Source organism: Petromyzon marinus, chromosome 29 (genome assembly GCF_048934315.1).
Source record: "Petromyzon marinus isolate PM22_M1 ecotype Great Lakes invasive population chromosome 29, UKy_Petmar_22M1.pri1.0, whole genome shotgun sequence".
Classification (NCBI taxonomy): domain Eukaryota; kingdom Metazoa; phylum Chordata; class Hyperoartia; order Petromyzontiformes; family Petromyzontidae; genus Petromyzon; species Petromyzon marinus.
The window spans coordinates 6,558,552-6,577,510 of record NC_133695.1 but is presented as its reverse complement, the minus strand read 5'-3'; the positions used below and the strand labels follow the sequence as shown (position 1 = coordinate 6,577,510).

Below are 18,959 nucleotides of genomic sequence, written 5' to 3'. Positions count from 1 at the left end.
TGTGCGAACGCACTCAAGCGATTCGAGCCACAGCCGTTGCTGGCGCTTGAACCCGAGGTTGCACGGTTAACGGCAGTGTGCTAACCACTGTGCCACTGCTCACAATCATAAAGTGGCAAAGCACTGTGCAAAGTTCACCAACTCGACAGCTTAACGCTTGAAAGCATGGCCAATAAACCCATAAGTACACTCGCACAACCGTAATATTAACCATTACATTTTCAAAGACCACGTTCACATTTTTTCCAAAAGTTTTATTTTGCTCTTAACGGATGAAACAATTCCAACATAAAAAACAGGAACCAAACGTGTGGTGCCAGACCAGTGGTTTCTCCGAAATCACAGACCCCCTGAATTACAATTCGAATGTTGGGGTTACACTTTTAAAAAAAACAAGGCACGGTTGAGTTTCCACCGATGAACTTTACTTATATTCTTGGTTCTTTCGGTAAAGTCACATAAGGGAAACAATACAAATATAAAAAATAAAATTCTCACGTTTCGACTGCAACACACACAATCATCATAAGTTGTAAAAGCCACTTTTTTCAAATTTTCTTGCTGTGGTTTTCACACCTTATGATGATTGCTCGTGTTGCAGTCGAAACGTCGTGAGAATGTTGTTTCATATTTTTATTATTTTATTGTTTCCCTTATACATGGCTTTACCAAAAGAACCAATATGAATCCCTGCAGTCACGAAAGCTTTAAATCAAAATTGAACTTTACTTAGGTATGCCTAGAGGGCAAAACGGCATATGGATTAAATAGGCTCGCGATACATTTTACTAAACTGCATACACTTGAGAAGCAATTTCTCTATCGAGGTCACGTGCACTGTACTGGTTTATAGAAACTTCTTCGACCGCCACCAGCAGCTGCTACCTTCGCCACAAGGTTTAATAAATCGTGACAAATTGAATCGCAGGGAAGCGGTGAAGTGTCAAAAATCCAGCCGCCACGATTATCAAACGCTCCATCTAGGAATAAACATTACAGCGTTTGCCCCCTTTAGACCCAGCAATCGATTTCTTGAAATTAACTTAAAAATGTTCACTAAAATGTTTGAAAACTTCCATCCACTGGTCTAGAGAATTAACCTCCATGTCTGGCATCACCACCAAGCTCAAGCTGTACAACTGGAAAATAAAGTTACAGGATTTTAAGTCGCCAACACACACAACACTTACTACACCCTCCCACGAGAGGATGGATATTCGTCCCATCACTACGGTGGGTGGCTTTTCTACACAAACAGCCCCCCCCCCCCCCCCCCCGTTACCCCACTGCTCAATTAGGGCCTCACGTAGGGATTTGACCAACTTCACCATGCCGGTCAGTGCGGGTTTGGTAAAAAAAAAAAGTGGGAAGCATGGAATTCCAATTCAAAACATAAACCACAACCGTCGACCCTCAAAAGCATACCATAGTACAACCTCAAAAACTGCCACTTGTCAGCATGTTTACCGGGTTGGATCTTCAGTTTACCTACCCTGGATGAGTGACTGGGACGACCCTAGGCGGGGGGGGGGGGGGGGGGGAGTCAATTCTGGCCAGGCGACTAAACTCCTAACTTTTGATATGCGAAGGTTACAACTTTGAGACAAGCCTTTAAGATTAACAATTGGTCGCTAGTTTTAGGGTGCAGATTTTTGCAGTTTGTGGAGCTTTTAAAAAGTGTGTATTAAATGTTGCATCGACAATTAAAATACGTAACCTTTGCTACTTTGTTTTTTTCAAGGAGACGGTGGTGGCTGCGAGTGTTTGTTCGCACTGCCAGGTTTTTTTTTCCTCCCATATCCCCCCCCCCCCCCCCGTTTTCATTTTTTTTATTAAACATGAAGTATAAAAACACAACCCTAAATATAGAACGGCATGCGACGACGTACGGCTCGGTTAACTCAACTTCACAGATCCAAGTCGACACACGGAGGTCAGGTTAAAGGACACCAATTATAAAAATCAAATCACGCACGGGTGATCGCATGATTACACGGCGGCGCGCCAACAACAATTTCTAAAACGCCACAGGAAAAACATCCTTATTTCTTCAAAGACAAATGACCACAAAAGTTTTTTTTTCCCTCCAGGTCCAAAAGCAATGAACGTGAATGACCTAAATGTACAAAAACAGCTAAGAGGTCAAGATTTACCGCCATTGTATCGGGGATGATTAATTCAACTACTTGGTTGGAGGTAACGGCGATGCGATTTTGGAAGGAGTGTTGCCCAGGAGCGATGCCCTCCTTGATTTATGAGTCGCTCGCCGTTTATGTCAGCTTCTGTTGCAGCTCCTGGCCCTAATATGGCAGGGACACAGAGACACACATGGGGAGACACACAAGTGGGTTTAGGGACACCTTGTAGTTGTGATACACAAGGATCTTGAGACATGGGGCTGGCTTCAAGAGGCTTTCATCCAGCAGCAGATTGGCCAAGTGCTGTTAATCATCCACATTAGTCCACAGATAATTTAGTCATTAACAATTTGAAAAAACCTTCCCAAAAAAGGCAAGCAGCCTTGGGAGTAGCCAGAAATAGACTCGTGAAAATGTCAAAGGCACCCCATGACCCTTGTTTATGTGGATTGGCAGGTGGATAACAGGAGTCATTTTAATACAAATCCAAAGCATAGCTGCCAAGCACAGGCCCAAAACACCAAGCGGCTAGGAACGGCATCGCTGAAGGTACCAATAGATGACCTTCTATGCATGTGAACATTTAAGATTTACCAATAAGCACACCCCACCTTCTTCCCCTCGCATCACCACTTATACAATGAGTTCCACCATGCACGACGTTGGCACGAGCGCAAATCCCATCGCAACCATGTCTCGCAAAAAAAGGCCGTCGACAACCCAACCCACTGAACTTCCCCCAACCCCCTCGGAGTCGAGTGGAGAGACGCCGGCCCCGCGGATCAAACCACGTCCACCGTACGCCACGCGGCTAGGGTGCTGCCATGGCTGCCACGCGAGGGTGGGTGGAAAAATTGAGGGATTCGCCAATCTGCGAGCATGGGGATGGGGAGCCACATACGGCCCCACACATCGCCCAAAGCAGCGGCGATCCACCCTCGCTCACCCAGAAACCAGACCCAATCGGCTGCCTCGCCTCACCGTCGCACTGCGCGATCAACCCCCACTTTTTTTTATTCTATACATTTTTACAACGTAACGAGAGCTCGACACAAAACGCCGAGGAGGGTCCACCGATAGGGCGACTGAAAATCCGCAAATAGCCGTCCCGGTGCAATGGGACCACATGAATGGGGGAGGGGTTAAGAAAAGGATGGGGCCCGACAATCGTCGACTCGTTACGCGGGAGGGCAGAGACTGCGAATGAAATCCGAGGAGGTCGCGACCTTGCTCGCCATCATTCCCGCCTGCTACGGCCTACCTCAAAGGTGTTGTCCTTCTTCTTGGACGACCTCTTCTTCATAACCACCTGGGGAACACGGACAATGTTAGCAGAGCACAGCCACACTGGAATTGTATACTTATATAAGATTATACAACAGCGGCTAGCACGCTGTGCTATGAACCAGCCAACAACACCGGTGATGATTATACGAATTTGGTCCTGGGCTTCCCCCCCCCAAGTGGACTAAACCTCAAATGAGTACCTGGTGCGGTGTAAACATCGCCACTAGGGAGACAAAGGTAGCAGGTGTGATTGCTGGCCACCCACCACCTGTGCCATGTGGGCCTTCATTCGGTGCTCACTAACAGCACTTGACCCAACAGTGTGTGAAGGCTATATATAGGGGAAGACGACATGTCTTTCGTGCGCGAATGAGCATTAGAAATGGCACAGTTATATCCAAACCCACATTGCAATTCTATGTTCATACAAAAACTATGATCATTCTGCTTGTTTACCCAGGAAAGCCTCACCCTTGTCAAGATTTTTTCTGGAGGATCCCAGCAAAAATTAGCATTAGAGGGCAATCATGTGGCTAGGTTTGAACCCAAATCAGGGCAGCATTCAGCATCGTTGTGTTCCGCCAATACCAGGGGTGCCACGGTGGCGAGATGTTAACTACCCTTGCCCGTTATACAGGAGGTCGTGGGTTCGATCCAGACGCCTGTATATTTGGAGTTTGCATATTCCCCCTCCCTGTGGGCGCATGTAATTTTCTCTCCGGGTCGTTTGGTTTTTTCCCTTCATTTAGAATTAACATGTGTCTTAAGAGTATTTGGCCGCTATAAATTTTCACGTGATAAGCCACCGCGTCGAGCTATCATTTGTGGCCAGGTCGCTTCTGAAAAAGAGCTATACAGCTCAGTGAGCATAAGAAGTAAACTATATAAGAATAGTTTACTTCATAGGTTTAGCGTGTTAGCTGCACGAGGCATGTCGCGTGCGTTTGCGCAAAAAAAAAATCCCGAATCCGACACTCACGATGACGATGATGGCTGCGACGAGGGAGAGGACGAGGACGCAGATGATGGCGATGATGCCGGGGGCCATGTGCTTCATGTTCATGCGGGGCGGCTCATCGTCGTAGTACCACACCTGCGCGCCGCGCTTGCTCAGGTCGAGCACTTCGCGTGGCAGGCCCGGCAGCTCCCCCTTCAAAAACTGGCGCGGGGGTAAAAAAAAAAAGCGGGAAGGATTTAATGTTTTTTTGGTAAGGGAGTAAATCAATTATTATAAATGAGAGAGAAAACTCAAAGGGAGGGCGTGGGGAGAACTGCAGACGAGCGGGGAAGGCAGCCACGCAGCAGCGAGGAGCCGGCGCTACCAACAATTGCCCAAGTTCTGCGGTTCTCTACATATTAAGTGTCCATACTCATTACATAAAGTGCTCGCCCACAAAATGAATACCAATACCTTGCTAATCTTATCAAGGATCACGAACAAAATCACGCAAACATCGGTCAGACTCCCAGCAGCTTTTGGCTGACCAGCGAACAAAGACGGTCACCACATCGGGTGCTTTCAGAAGCGCTTCTGCGGCCGTCTGGAATGCTCTTCCTTCCGACAATTACGAAACCACTGGAGCTATGCACTTTTAAACCTATATTGACAAATAATTAACTTAGAACCGCTTTTTCTGTTTAGTTTGTCGTCCTTCACCCGTACCTCCGATTAGCACGGTTGGCAACATACGGTGCTCAAGAAGTTCAACATCCAAGTTATGGGTCAATGATTGAGCGTTTATGTAGAGCGCCTTATGTGGGTGGGGCATCTCGGAACGCTGTACCCTTGTATTGAGCGGGCTCACGCATTATCATCTCAAACATGAGCGAACCCCAGTTGGCCACTCACCTGCTTCTCCAAGTAGTAGGCGACAGTCCCCACATCCTGATCGGCAGACGTGTTGCCGGCTACGATGGTGATGAGAACATTTCCGGCATCGTCCATCTACGTGGTGGGGGGGGGGGGGGGGGGGGGGGTTGGCGACATTGATCGTTAGCGGTTTGTCCTCTCGTAAAGATTTGCATTATATTTTTTTCACAATTGGCAAGCATGATTGGGAGGTGTAAATCGATGAGGAGCATTTCTTGGAATGAGTACAGCCATGCAAGCTTTAGGGGGGGGGGGGGTGTAAATAGAGTTGCCAGGCAGGGAATTCCGAAGCGGTGCAGTGCGAGGGCAGTGGCAGAAGGAGAAAGTGTTCGGAGAGCGCGAGCCCACCAGGGTCACCCAGACTGCATCACTTGGAATTCTATACGGGGAAGGAGACCCGGGAGCTCCACCCCAGAGGACGCAGCAGTTGGAGGATTCCAGCTCGAGCCCAATTTAACCCTTGAATAATCGCGGTAAGTTGACAAAAACCCAGATCTTTGTCAATCTACTGCTGGGACGAAGGCCTTCCCATGCCTATGATGTACACGTTTGTCCATCCTATTGATTTTTTTGTCCATCCTATTGATTTTTCAGGAAACTTGAGTTTTAATAAAAATAGAGCACAAATAACAAAGTACCTTGGTTTCGCTCATTTGAGAGGGGCTCAGGAGGAAGGAGTCCTGCATCACCTTTTGAAGTCTCCTAGAAAGGAGAATTTGTAAAATTAAACCTCAGCCGTAGGTTAAAAAAAAAACAGAATTACAAACGGATTAAGTTCGATCCAATGACCTTTCATCTCCCCCCTCCCTCTTTTTCAGTAACTTCAAGAAGCTCGCAGCAAGTCGAGTGAAACGTCAGATAATTGTGGACCAAACATCCCGAAAAACACGCGGGAGTGAGTTTGGTGAATTGTCGTGGTTTGAGACAGATTCTGGAATAGATTCTTAGTCTCGTTTTGCAAGGTCCGCAAACTGTTTGTGCCATCGCATTCGTGTCATCTGTCCAGTCCGCAGCCTCCAGGTCACATCGCTTTGTCGATTCCGAATTTTAAAAATCTACAGCCCATTTAGGTAACACATGCACAGTTAAAAAATAAATTAAAATCATCCCGTTTGATACGCACAATTCGACACGTGTGCCACAAACATCTTTTAAAAAAATGGACAAATCCTTACGAACCTAGCGGAAGTGGTCTGACTGTCTTTTCATAATTTCACCCAGCAACTAAAATCCACCAGAACCAGTGGGGTCCTGCAGCAAGTCGACAATTCGCATAGAAACGTATACACTGCTTAACGTTGATGGAACCAGTTACAATCCACCTTTTGATAATTTTTCCCCCAACAGCAACAACTGCAATTACAGCAGACACTAAAACCCACAACATGAAAGTTAACCGCAGGGGTCTCCCCCACCCCACCTGCTGCCCCCCCCCCCCACCCCGTCTTACTTACGTCTTGAACTGCGATTCACGCACAGCAGGGTGCGTAGTGTTCACAAAGAAGTCCAACACGATTTGGCTGCAAGGGCAAACACAAATCGGGATTAAATGTCGCATCTCGTCACGACGACGTCTGCGATGAGACGAGCACGCCCCTCCTCGTTTGGCCGCGGCTTTTTAAGGTCGCACGGCGCATGAACCAAAGCCCTGCGCTTCACCACCACCTAAATTAAGGTGTTTTTATTTTATATATAAAAAAAAAAATCGCACAACAAAAAATTATGGATACATTGTTCTTGTCTTCTTTTCGGATAGCTGTGCTGCGCACAATGTGACGATTCGTCGCACACCGGACTTTATGATGCAGAAGTGGTCACCGGTTCGATTAGACCTTTCGGCGGTGGCGGCCGTAACGACGGTGCGAGTGAACTCGGTAACCCTTCGATTGCAAGCCGCTCACACTACCCCCCCCCCACCCCCTGAACTGCTTGCCACTTGACTATCACGGAAGGAGAAATATCTCACGATAAAAATTGGATTGGGCAAGGACATCATGTAGAAAGCATTGCAAGGAGCTGTTTATCATCATTATCACCATCAATTAGTCAACTGACGAATAACCAAATCAAACTGGGCAGGAAGCAACTTTGCCGCATTGCCAGAACTAAGGTAAAAAACGTAAGCTCTTTTTTTTATTTTACCAGATGAGGCCCAGAGCTATATGGCTCTTTCAGAAGTGACCTGGCTATCACATTTGTAGCAGCAAAAAACGTCTAAAACGCAACGTTTCTAAAAATGTGGAGAGAAAAACCAGAGATCCCGGAGAAAAATCCACACCACCACGGGGAGAGATACGCAAACTCCAAACAAACAGCAGGCGCCAAGGGATCAGGATCGAACCCACGACCTCCTGCATACCGCGCGAGAGGGAGTCGACATCGCCACCGTGGCACCCCCCCCCCCCCTCCTTACTCACGTGCACATGACGAGACGCTTGCATTCCGGGTCCGCATCCACCAGCTTGTCGGTGTTGCGGACCCCGGCACTGTTGACGCACCAGCGCTGGCGCGTCGTCTCGTTGGACTGCTCCGCCTTGAAGGTGCCGTTGTCGAAGCACTTGGGGTCGTAGAGGCCGTCCGTGTCGAGGCGGCCGCCGGACGCGGGGCCCGAGCGGCTCTGGCGTTTCAGCGCGTCGCTCTCCTGGTGCATGAGGAAGCAGCGCGGCGTCACTGCACCGCCGCCGAACGTCGACGGTTCGGGAGAGAGGGGTGGAGGGGAAGGGAAAAGAGGGACGGCGGATTCGGGACGAGAGGGGATGGAAAGCAAATGTCAACACAGGTAAGCAATACGGAGGTTCCCACAAGGCCATGCGGGAGGGCGTGTGGCATGGTTTGGTGCCAGCTATCAAAAAAAAAAGTGCGATCATGTCGCTATAGCTCTCTGCGGCAAGCACAATGTCTTTAAAAACAGCGCCATGCCTAGAAATAAAATAAACGCCGACCGATTGCACGCTCCGAGATTCAGCGGTGATTGGGACTCCACCCTGCAACTTTCAGACGTCGCCGAACGGGAAAGGGTTCATAATAATGTATGTTGAAGGTCATTCGCACTGTACGTAGCCAACAGTACTAAAATCGGTAGTTCGAGGGAAGGACAACGAAACACAAAAAAGGTTCTAAAAAAATGAATGAGTTGTCAATATAGCTCCCAGTGGCTTGATAATAAGCAAACGATGCAAATACATAATTCATATTTGTCTATAGCACTGTCTAAGGAAAAACATGTATGCTGGGGGGATGTTTGAGACAAATTTACCTGCACATCAGGCGATTGCTTGAAGCGTGGTGCCCCAAACACCACAGCGAATTGGTCAATCAGTATCAAGGGCCTGGCTCCTACCATATGAATGTGGAATTTACACCGCCGGCCAATGAAGAGCAACCACGCTATTGCTCTATTGAGCAAGCAGGGCAGGATACCACTCAATTACCCCGTTACATTCACGGATGAGTTGCGCATAAAGGATTTAAAACTTGGACTCTGGACTGTGGCAAGGGAGCAGTGATTCACTCTTGCAAATGAGATCACACGGGTATCCAAAATTTCCACTTTGCTTACAGTGTGCAGTCCGTTTAGTCACCCTTGCTTAAACCACGTGAGAACCCACGCAGACTGGGATCAACAATTGACATTAACGGTGTTAACCAAGGACGATTTCTGGCTAGATTTAATAAAAGCAATTAAATGGGCCAAAAACAGCCTAATTTCATTAAAAACTAACATTCATTATTTGAACCTCCGTCCCACCGCGCACATAAACGCAGCGACCCACCAGAAATCAATCTTCACCAAGCACCCGTCGTTGCCAAAATTGCCGTGGTCATAAACAACACTTTGAAACTTTGATTAGCGCATCGTGTAGAGCTCGTCGAGGGGAACGACGAGCTCTACACGATGCGCTAACCCCGGGGTCCCGCCTTAAGGTTCATTTGGCTAAAAAAATAAACAGATATTGGCAAATCGGTTGCGTTTCCACAAAAGCACGACTGTCACCTGCCATGCGCTGGGAAATTCCCCAATGACTGTGAAGGTTTACTTTGTGGGGGGGGGGGGGTCCATGAAGTCTGCGCTCAAAATGCGTTTGCTGGCGGGTCACGTTGGCGAGTACCGTGACCCGCCCGATGACGCCGGTTACGCAAACACCAAGGGCACGGCGGGCACGGCGGGCTCGGTCTCGTTAATGTGTAAACGAGAGGGCGGGTAAACGACGAGGTTGTGTAACGAGACGACAGGCTTGCACAAGGACGGGTAACACAGCCACGAGAAACCACGCAAACAAAAAAACACCAACGAACTCACGACGCCACGCACCACTGTATATGCTAAACTTATTTCGCACCGTACGCAACGCTACATGTATACAGGGGCGGAGCCAGGATTTTGACTTTGGGGGGGCTGACTTCAATATTCTGAGATACCCAGTGTTTATGTTTTCCAATGGGCGCTCCAAATGTATCAAACAAATGTTATTGGATTTGAACGCGGAGTTTATTAATAGGTCGAAGCCGCTGATGTGGCTAATAAGTTCGATAAGTTCGAAAAGGCTGCCGCTCAAGCAGCCTGCAGGGCAGCACACGAGGTGGCAGCCTGCAGGGCAGCACACAAGGTGGCAGCCTGCAGCATTTTGCAGCAGCCTGATATCCGGTTATCCCGATTACCGACTTTCCCAAAATTTCAGGGGGGGCTAAGCCCCCCCCCCCCAGCGGCGCCGCCCCTGTATGTATACACCCACCACATTCAGGCAATGCTGAACGCCTGAATCACTCGCACAACACCGCAAACCCGAATTCCCACAGAATCAGAATCTTTATTTAGAGACTCTAGCAATATTTTGATCTATGATGCTTTTTCAGATGCCCATTAGTACATAACACTGCACATCCATTTACCAATATGACTGTACAACACACACATTGTATTACATCTGCACACCCACACAACACCGCACACCTAACCGCCACTCTACATGTAGACCAACAAACACCCATATCACACCGCCAGAGAGGAGGAGAGGGACGTGACGGGCAATGTGTGCAGAGAACAAGCAGTAAGGCTTCACGAGCAACGAGTGGAGGGAGGATGTGGGGGGGGGGGACTCACGTTTCTCGCAGTTGATGACCTTGTTCTCGGGATCCTTCCACAGGGCCTTGCAGCCGCTGGTGCAGTCCACGATACACTTGGTCGCATAGGGGTTGAAGCGGCATGCACTCACGCACGGGTCGACCCCATTGCAAGCGGGACACATGTCTGCAGAGGGGTTGATGGGAACGATGGTCACGGACATGTTATCAGGTGTACTCTCCTCGAATGGCAGGGGATGTGGACTGATAAAGTTGACCATCCAATGTTGTAAACATATATAAAAACAAAAATTGCCTCCACCTCATCGCCGAGTGCTGTTGTACGCACGTTAAACTTCTTTCCCACTGTATGAAGCCAACGAGTGCTAAAATCAGGAGGCTGCGCTGGAAGGACAAACTGAACGCAAAAAACCAGCTGCTCGGGGTGGGAGATGGTGACTTTACGCGCGGAAGGAGCGGTCGCTAACCACGGAGTCGCCCTTTTAAGAGATCTCGGCCCACACAGCAGGGAATAACATTTCCCAACCCGCTCTGCATACGAGAGCCCTCTGTTGATCGCACGACAGTAAAAGCAATCATTTTAAATTCCTCAGGGAGGCAGAATTTAGCCACCATTTATTAGTGCAGCCATTGGTGACAGGGCAGAGGATCCAAACTCGCCCAGACTTGAGAACCCCATTTTAAAGTCACAGGAGCTTGCCCAGATTTGATTGAACCTAGGATCTCAGCGATGCGAGCCAGCGAACCCGACTTCAGGAAGCGCGGCTCGATGATTAACATCTGAAAATGGATGCTGGAGCCAAATGATCGAATCCGCCAGTGGCGTTACTGCGTAGTTGTGGGTCTGTGGTGAGACATCCGGCACGCTGCGGGAAGTTCTTGTCAAGGAGGTACAACACGGGCAAGGATGCCGCCACCGGAGCTATGCGCACCTTTAAATCTAGGATTGATAACTGATTTCTTTAGATGTGTTGTGTTTATAGTTTGTCGTCTTTCCCCCGCGCCTCGAATTAACACGGTTGGCTACGTACGGGTGCAAAAGAAGGTCAACATACATACGGGCAAGGTCCCTGAACGACATGGAGTGATTGGAGGTGTTATTCCACCCACTAGGGTGCCCCGAAACCTTCCGGCAATTCCATAAATTGTCACTTTTCAGGCATCCTCTCTCTACGACAGTCACCACACCCTGACAGATGCATCTTTAACAATGGCCATGCTAAACACTGGCTTAAGGCAGAGGCAAGCCTCGCCCCAAATTCGTACCGTAACACAACCCCCCCCAGCATCAGGTTACCCAAAGAAAAGCCTCACCCCAACCAACAGAAACAACCTGAATCCATAGGTTACATTGGGCAATCCTTGTATAGATACCCGACTGAAATAAAATCGGGTGAATTTATGGTTAACATTTTATTCCAAAGCCTTTGATCACCCTCCAATCTCAAAAACAAGTAATACCAGCTCCAAACATTATCCCGATACATAGTATCTAACGGCAAGACGCTGTTATTTGCTTATAACATTTAATGAGATGCATAACCCGAGGTCATGATTACAAATCGGTAGGGTATCTATAAATGGTTCGCCCTGGATTATGAAGCCAACAAGGGGCGTGGCCTTGGTGGTGGAAGTTATAGCAGAGCAAGCACCAACTTCACTACTCCCATCGGCCGTGCTGTAGAATCAGCCTCCCCATAGTGGCCATATACCACGGTCCATGAAGGTCACAAAAGCCACCCCGCCGGTCCATCTCCGCAGGGCATTTCTCTCCGGCTGCAATCCCCATCACCCGTCTTGCCTACCCATCGTGCCATCATTTCCTTTCTCGCCAATTGTTCTATCGAGCCCACGCGACTTTCCTCAAGTCAACGTCGATGAGTTTTGTTCTACAATCCACGAGTTCCCCGTTTCCATCACGGAGGAATTACCAAGAAGAACCTTCGCTTCTTTGTGGTCACGTTGATTCCATGATCGCGCAAGCAGGTGATATGCGCGGACCAAAACCGTTCAACAACGTTGCTTTTCATTATCCAAATTAAGTTTCCCAGTAGCACTCCAACCCCGATCATATTCGAGTTCATCTCGATCGCAGTCTCGGTCCCATCAATCAAGTTCCAACAGCTGCTACAGTCGACACAGCTGCCTTGAGTCCTAGCTAAACTTTTATTTCATTTTACCAGGTAATAATAAAGACCACACTGAGCTATGTAGTTTTTTCAAAAGCCAACTTGGTTAATCACAAATTATAAGCCCAATGAAGTGGCCTATCAATTGGAAATGTATAGCAACAGCCACTCTAAAACGTGTGATGTTGATTATAGATGTGGAGGGGAGAAAAACCGGACGACCCGGGAGAAAATTCCACGCAACCACGGGGAGAGAGACACCGCAAACTCCAAATATACAGCAGGCGGTCAGGGTCGGGATCGAATCCACGAAACCTCCTGTATACCAGGCGAGGTTGTTAACATCTCCTAGCCACCGAGAGGCTCTCACGACCATCCGCTCTTAGTCGCCCTTCTGGACTTCGTGGAGAACCACTAACTAATAATGCCGTCTGGGTAAACGGCCCTAAACCACGCAACGTCCCATCGAGCCCCAAAGGAGTTTTTGTTGTCGATGTCTAATGATATATCGACAAACCTCACGGTGCCACGTTCTCTTACGAACTCGTGCATGGCTCATGTTCGTCTCGCCACGGAAACTGCTAACACATTCGTCAAACACCAAGAGATATGTTCGAGCCGACGAGAGAGATTTTCGTTAGATGGGTGGGGGCTCCATTTTCTATACTGGACAACTCTTAAAGCCCATCCCCCTTGTGTTAAGTAACGTTTCACACATTTGGGCCATTTAGCTCTCTCGATAAAACATTACGCTGGGTGGTTTGAATTATTTCCCTAAATGTATGCGGTTTCCTTTTTTTATATATTAAACGCCACTTCCTCGTCAGGCGCTCGCACGCACCTCAACATGCACGCGCGTAGTAGTAATAATACATCTTCCGTGGTTCGTGTTTCTCGTTAACAAACAAAAAACTCCACGACCCCTCAATATAACCAAACGCCAAGTGTTTGGGGGCAGAATGAGTGTTTAAAAAGGCGGCGGGGCGGGGCAAAAAAAGATAAAAAAAATTTGTAATACTATACACGTTGGTCAATGCACGCACATTTTGCTCTGGCATTTCCCACTTATCAGAAAGGTTTATTTCTGTTTCACTTCGGTTGGCCACGTTTCGCCCACGGCAACACCTCCCATCCACCGCCGCCCGCCTGTTGTCTTCTAGGCAGCCGTCCCAAGTCTAAAGTTGTCGTCGGTTCCTTTGCAAATGGTAGTCGTGACCACTCCTCACGTCCCCATTTCCACGTTACAAGTTTCAAGTTTCATTTATTTGGTACAGCACCTCCCCGCCAGTCGGTGCGAAGGACAAATTATTTTGTCGTCGTTACAAAACATGTATCAGGATTTTAATACGCTTCGGGTCAATTCTGAGTGAAAACTAAGCACACTTACGGACGTCATCTTTAACGAGTTAGAACCAAGAATATAGACTTTTCGGTAAAGTCACGTAGAAGGGAAACAATAAAAAATATATATTTGTATTGTTTCCCTTCTACGTAACTTTACCGAAAGAACCAAGAATATGAATCCCTGCAGTAACGAAAGCTTTAAATAGAGTTAAATCTACCCAGATATGCTCGGCAACTCCGATTAAAATTAGACATTAACCACTCGACCGTCGTGTTAAGTTGATATATTGTTTGTAAAAACAAAGGTTATTTTAAAAACAAACGTTCGTGAAACAAATGCCGGTCAATACTGGAGTTGGTTACACCTTTTAAAACGTCGTCCCCTCAACGCATGTAACATCATGAACATCAACGCAGTTGTTAATTGTCGATGTTTTATATTAAAGAAGACCGTATACACCCTCACAGGTGAGCCGCTCTTCTAACACTCGCCTCGCAAAAGGAGAATGTTCCAACCCTCATTTAGCACAGGCGAGTTCTCCAATCCTCACCACACCCCGCAGAGGTGAGCGGTTCCAATCCTCACCACACTCCGCACAGGTGAGCGGTTCCAATCCTCACCACACCCCGCACAGGTGAGCGTTCCAACCCTCACCACACTCCGCACAGGTGAGCCAACCCTCACCACACCCCGCACAGGTGAGCCAACCCTCACCACACCCCGCACAGGTGAGCGGTTCCAACCCTCACCACACTCCGCACAGGTGAGCCAACCCTCACCACACTCCGCACAGGTGAGCCAACCCTCACCACACTCCGCACAGGTGAGCCAACCCTCACCACACTCCGCACAGGTGAGCCAACCCTCACCACACTCCGCACAGGTCAGCGTCAAAATCCCTCGCCGCCGCCGCCGCCAGCCTCACCTTGAGCGGAAGCTCGGGCGACCATGCCGAGAACGAGAGCCAGCGCCGCCACCATCACGAGCACGCAACGCGCGCCGAGAGACGAGGAAGCCATCGTCGTCGTGAACACCACCAACAACAACAACAACCCTTTCTTCTCGCTCTTGTTCTAGTCGTTGATGTTATTCACCAAAAGGACGCCGGACCAGGTGAGACAAGACGGCAAGGTAAAAGGGGGAACACGCGAAGATAGATGACGACGACGACGACGACGATGAAATGGCGGCTCTCGTCTGCGCTCTCCCTTCCTCTTTTTCCTCCTCCTCGCCGCGCAGGTGAAGTCGAAGCGACCTGACCGGGGGATTCACGTCACGGTAGAGGGGGAGGAGGCTTTTTAAATAGTTTAAACTTCAATATATATTTATTTACGCGTTCCACAATGGCTCTTGCTCCTCCTCTTCGCGTCCGGTCACGCCTCCCGCACTCACCACTCACACGGGGGCGGGGTGAGCTCAGCAACAGCATGGCTCCGTTGCAACTTTGCCAATAACAACAAGATATGATCCCCATCATCATTCGCATCATCATCATCGCCAGGCATGGTCAAATCCACTGCTGGATGAAGGAATCACCCCCCCCCCCCAAAGGTTGCGGCTATCTCGAAATGATCCTGCGATGTCATACGACCAGATGACGTCATCGCATCGGTGAGTGTGTCGCGTCATCGTCGTCATCGTCATAGCCAGGCGCATGGTCGACTCCACTGCTGGATGAAGGACTTGCCCGTGACCACCGACCACCAAACCCTCAAACGCCCGCCACATTTCACGCCCCGGTGATGGGAAATTAAAAAAAAATCCTCTCGCAGACCTCGGCACACGCGCTGACTTCATCGCTCCGTCTCCCTCTGCTCATCCTTTGGCTGCCCACTCCGCTGTTGGTCTTCGCCGCGTTGTCTGTCGCCCCATTCGCACCTGGCGACTTGTCCTGCACAAGCCCACTTGCTGTGCTCAGCTGTAAAATCCGAGGCATCGCAATCCGCGTATGGTATCTGATACACGCGGTCAACCTTTCAGTTCACCGGTGTAATTCCAAGCGTGCATGTCCGCATGGCTTTGTGGCGTATGTCCACTTTTGGTTCCATTTACCTCGTCACTGTCGATGTTCGTGATGTTTGCTGCGACGCGGTTAACACAGGCGCCACGAGTTCGATTCTTTTGCCACGGCTAACATCAGTGGCGAGTGATATCTGAACCAGTCCTGGCTAGCGTCAGATCCATCACCATCCCGCACTAACTGTCGTGGTGAAGTATGGTTAAACAACCACCGGGACCCCTAGGGCGTACTGGGCCTTCATACAGCAGTGGATTGTGACAAAGGGCTGTGAAAAAATATAGTTTAGTTTTTTTGTTATATATATAAAAAGGTGTCTGGTGATAATTGATCAACCGCTATTCTTACACAGTACATGGTGGCGGTGGTATGAAGACTGGTATGTTGTGTAGTGTATTGCGAATATTTCAGATGGTTCAGCTGTTTATCGTCACAGGCATGTTACCAAACAGATTTAACAACACACACACACAGAGGGAGGTGTACAGCATGGCAAGTATTGTTCAACATTTCTCAGCCTTACCAAGGCCACCAGATCGGTAGAACTAAACGTGTGACCATTACGTCGCTTAGATCAGCAACTCAAAAAAGAGTTGAGAATATGTAACCCATTTGCCAAGATCAAGCCCAAGATCAGCGTCGCGTGTAGATGGTCGAGACGAATAACGGAGTGGCAGCCAAAGGAGCGAGGTGATGAAGTAAACTCGCGTGCTGGATGGATTGTTACATCGGGAGGGATGGGAAGGCGACAGCTTGGAGGAGGCCTTCATCCAGCAGTGTATATATCATGACTGACCATGATGTGTTTGTTTGAGTGGAGATATGACTCATGTCACTATATCCTCTTCCCTGCAGACGAAGAGTCACCAGCACCGCGTGAGTCAACAGTCACTGCAGCAACGCGACACCGCTACGCGGCACTGATGAAGTCTGGTAGCAGGTGAAGCGTTGTGTCGAGGCTTGTGCAGGGAGGACTTTATCCAGCAGTTGATAGAGACTGGACGATCGTGATATCTAGCCGTGGAAGCGCAGTGGTTGGTGATGCCGTCATCCAGCTGTGGATAGACGATGGACAATGCTTTCATCGTCGATAAATACAAGAAAGTACCGGGCGGCGTCAGATCTAGCAAGCTCAGCCTTGATGATTCTGGACAGCGCTTGGATTGGTGGCCGCCATCCACAGCGTTGCGGGCAGCTGCGGTGCACGAACAAAACAAACTCAACGCATTCGTCAGCAAACGCTGCGCGGCCCTAAAATGAAACGATAGGCGACGTTTCGGACGATGACCCTCCTCCATAGCGAACTGATGACACAAGGTGCTGATTGTATGCACGATTGAAGCATAGTCGTCGTTCATGTTCTACCAAGAAGGTAAATTGGCCGCAGTGTCGCCAATGGGCATGTTATTGTTTATAGCCACGCGTTGTTGTTGATGAGTAAGTGGACGCATATGTCGAGTCGTCCGTACCGTGTGCCGCGTTGGCTGCACACACGCCAGCACCACGCGTGACTCGCCCGGCACGGCGCGCCTAATTTGGGCAGAGCGTTTCCGGGGCAAGTGGCGTGATGCGTCAAGGTGAATGGAATGTTCGATGATGTCATTGGCAAAGGTAAGTTTGGTCGATGGGTGAGGTCATAATCATCAGCATCATCAGCAGCCATGGTCTGTCCACTGCTGAATGACGGGAATGGCCAAGCCGTCGCCATCTCTCACGTTTCTGCGATGTTATTATCCTCAGCGCCTGTTACACTCACGAGCTAAATGTCATCGCTCCATCTCCCCTCTCTCCCTCGATGTCCTCTAGCACGCGGTCCAGTGCCGGATTATCCTAGTAGCAAAAGTAGCATAATGCTACGGGCCCCGCACTTTCAAGTGCCCCGGCGCTAAATGCTTTCAAGCTATCATTTCCAAACAAACACAAGATCCAGGTCCGGTTCAATACAGTACACAAAATTCGCGATCTGATCCCATCCGTGAAGGATGTCATTCCTGACTTACAGTACCCCGGGGTTTACAAATTGACTTGTACCTGCGGTGATTGCTATATCGGGGAGACAAAGCGACATGTCTCTGACCGAATTCGCGAGCACAAATCCGATTTGAAACACGGCAGAACGAATTCTGCCGTAGCTGATCACTGTTACAACGCTGTGGGTGATCACGATATAATTTTCTCCGATACCAAGGTTCTTTGCAAACCCACGGGTTTTTATCAGAGATTTGTTCACGAGGCAAATCAGATCTACAAACACAGACACAATTTCAACCGAGAAGATGGTTTCAAATTAAGCAACCATTGGAAAGATGTTCTAAATCGAACCAAACATTAAACTAATTTTCAATGGTACAGTATATTTTTCAAGTAGTGGTACCCCAAACTTTGGCAGCTCTTAAAAAATCCCCTTTTCACACCATCAATAGATAAACCCCCCCCCCGCGCCAACCGGCATGTTCACCCGCATATACACCACCTCTACACCGCTCATCATGCTAAGTCGGCCAATCAAATGCTAATTTTTATGCTAATTCCTTTGTCAAGGCACCTTGCTTCCTCGCACACAGCTTAAAGGTCGCAGTCTGAGCGTGGCTGTGTTTCACTCCAGCGCTGTCCTCGAGACAGCCTGGTCCCTTCACCTGATGAAGGCCGCTTGTGTTGTGGCCGAAACGTCGTGATTTTTGTTGTTTTATTTTTTACCTACGTGACTTTACCGAATAGAACCAAAGAGTACTATCAATTCCGGTTCAGTGATTCTGCACTTGCCCTATGACTATAGTACTATACCACCTTCGACTTTTACGAACGACTGGGTGTTTAAGGTTAGCGATTCGTCGTAATATCTGGCTGTATAGCAAATGAAATAATGCAATTACTTTACTATGCAACTAAAAAAAAATTGTGTTTTAATATTTGTGTGTTTTTTTTTTAATTTGGGACTCCTTGACCAACCCTGTAACCATGACGTGTCATGCCCAAGCACACATTCATTAATTAGTTATCTGTTTGAATGATGTAATTCACCGCCTCCATATGCTCTCTGTTCCCGGGTGTCCCTGATCGCGAGGTTACGTGATGCAGGTGAGAGGGGCGA

At 48.7% G+C, this 18,959-nt stretch overlaps 1 protein-coding gene across 1 annotated transcript; it reads right to left on the bottom strand.

The window, feature by feature from the left end:
- Positions 1-233: 233 nt before the first annotated feature.
- LOC116947288 (epithelial cell adhesion molecule-like) lies at positions 234-15,374 on the bottom strand. Its single transcript, XM_032962842.2, has 9 exons — positions 14,777-15,374; positions 10,397-10,543; positions 7,713-7,965; positions 6,750-6,815; positions 5,934-5,997; positions 5,275-5,370; positions 4,405-4,584; positions 3,400-3,447; positions 234-2,300 (listed from the first exon to the last, which is right to left on the bottom strand). Exons 1-9 carry the CDS (start codon positions 14,868-14,870, stop codon positions 2,271-2,273), a joined length of 978 nt encoding a protein of 325 aa, XP_032818733.1. The 5' UTR covers positions 14,871-15,374; the 3' UTR covers positions 234-2,270.
- Positions 15,375-18,959: the final 3,585 nt, after the last annotated feature.

What these genes read in the sequence shown, in the direction of transcription:
- LOC116947288 (XM_032962842.2), bottom strand. Translation starts at nt 14,870, where the DNA reads ATGGCTTCCTCGTCTCTCGGCGCGCGTTGCGTGCTCGTGATGGTGGCG. An exon ending in TCGCAGCCATCATCGTCATC is followed by an intron (nt 3,448 to 4,404) that starts GTGAGTGTCGGA and finishes CGTGTTCCCCAG; the next exon opens with GTGGTTATGAAGAAGAGGTC. An exon ending in AGAAGGACAACACCTTTGAG is followed by an intron (nt 2,301 to 3,399) that starts GTAGGCCGTAGC and finishes CTGCCATATTAG; the next exon opens with GGCCAGGAGCTGCAACAGAA.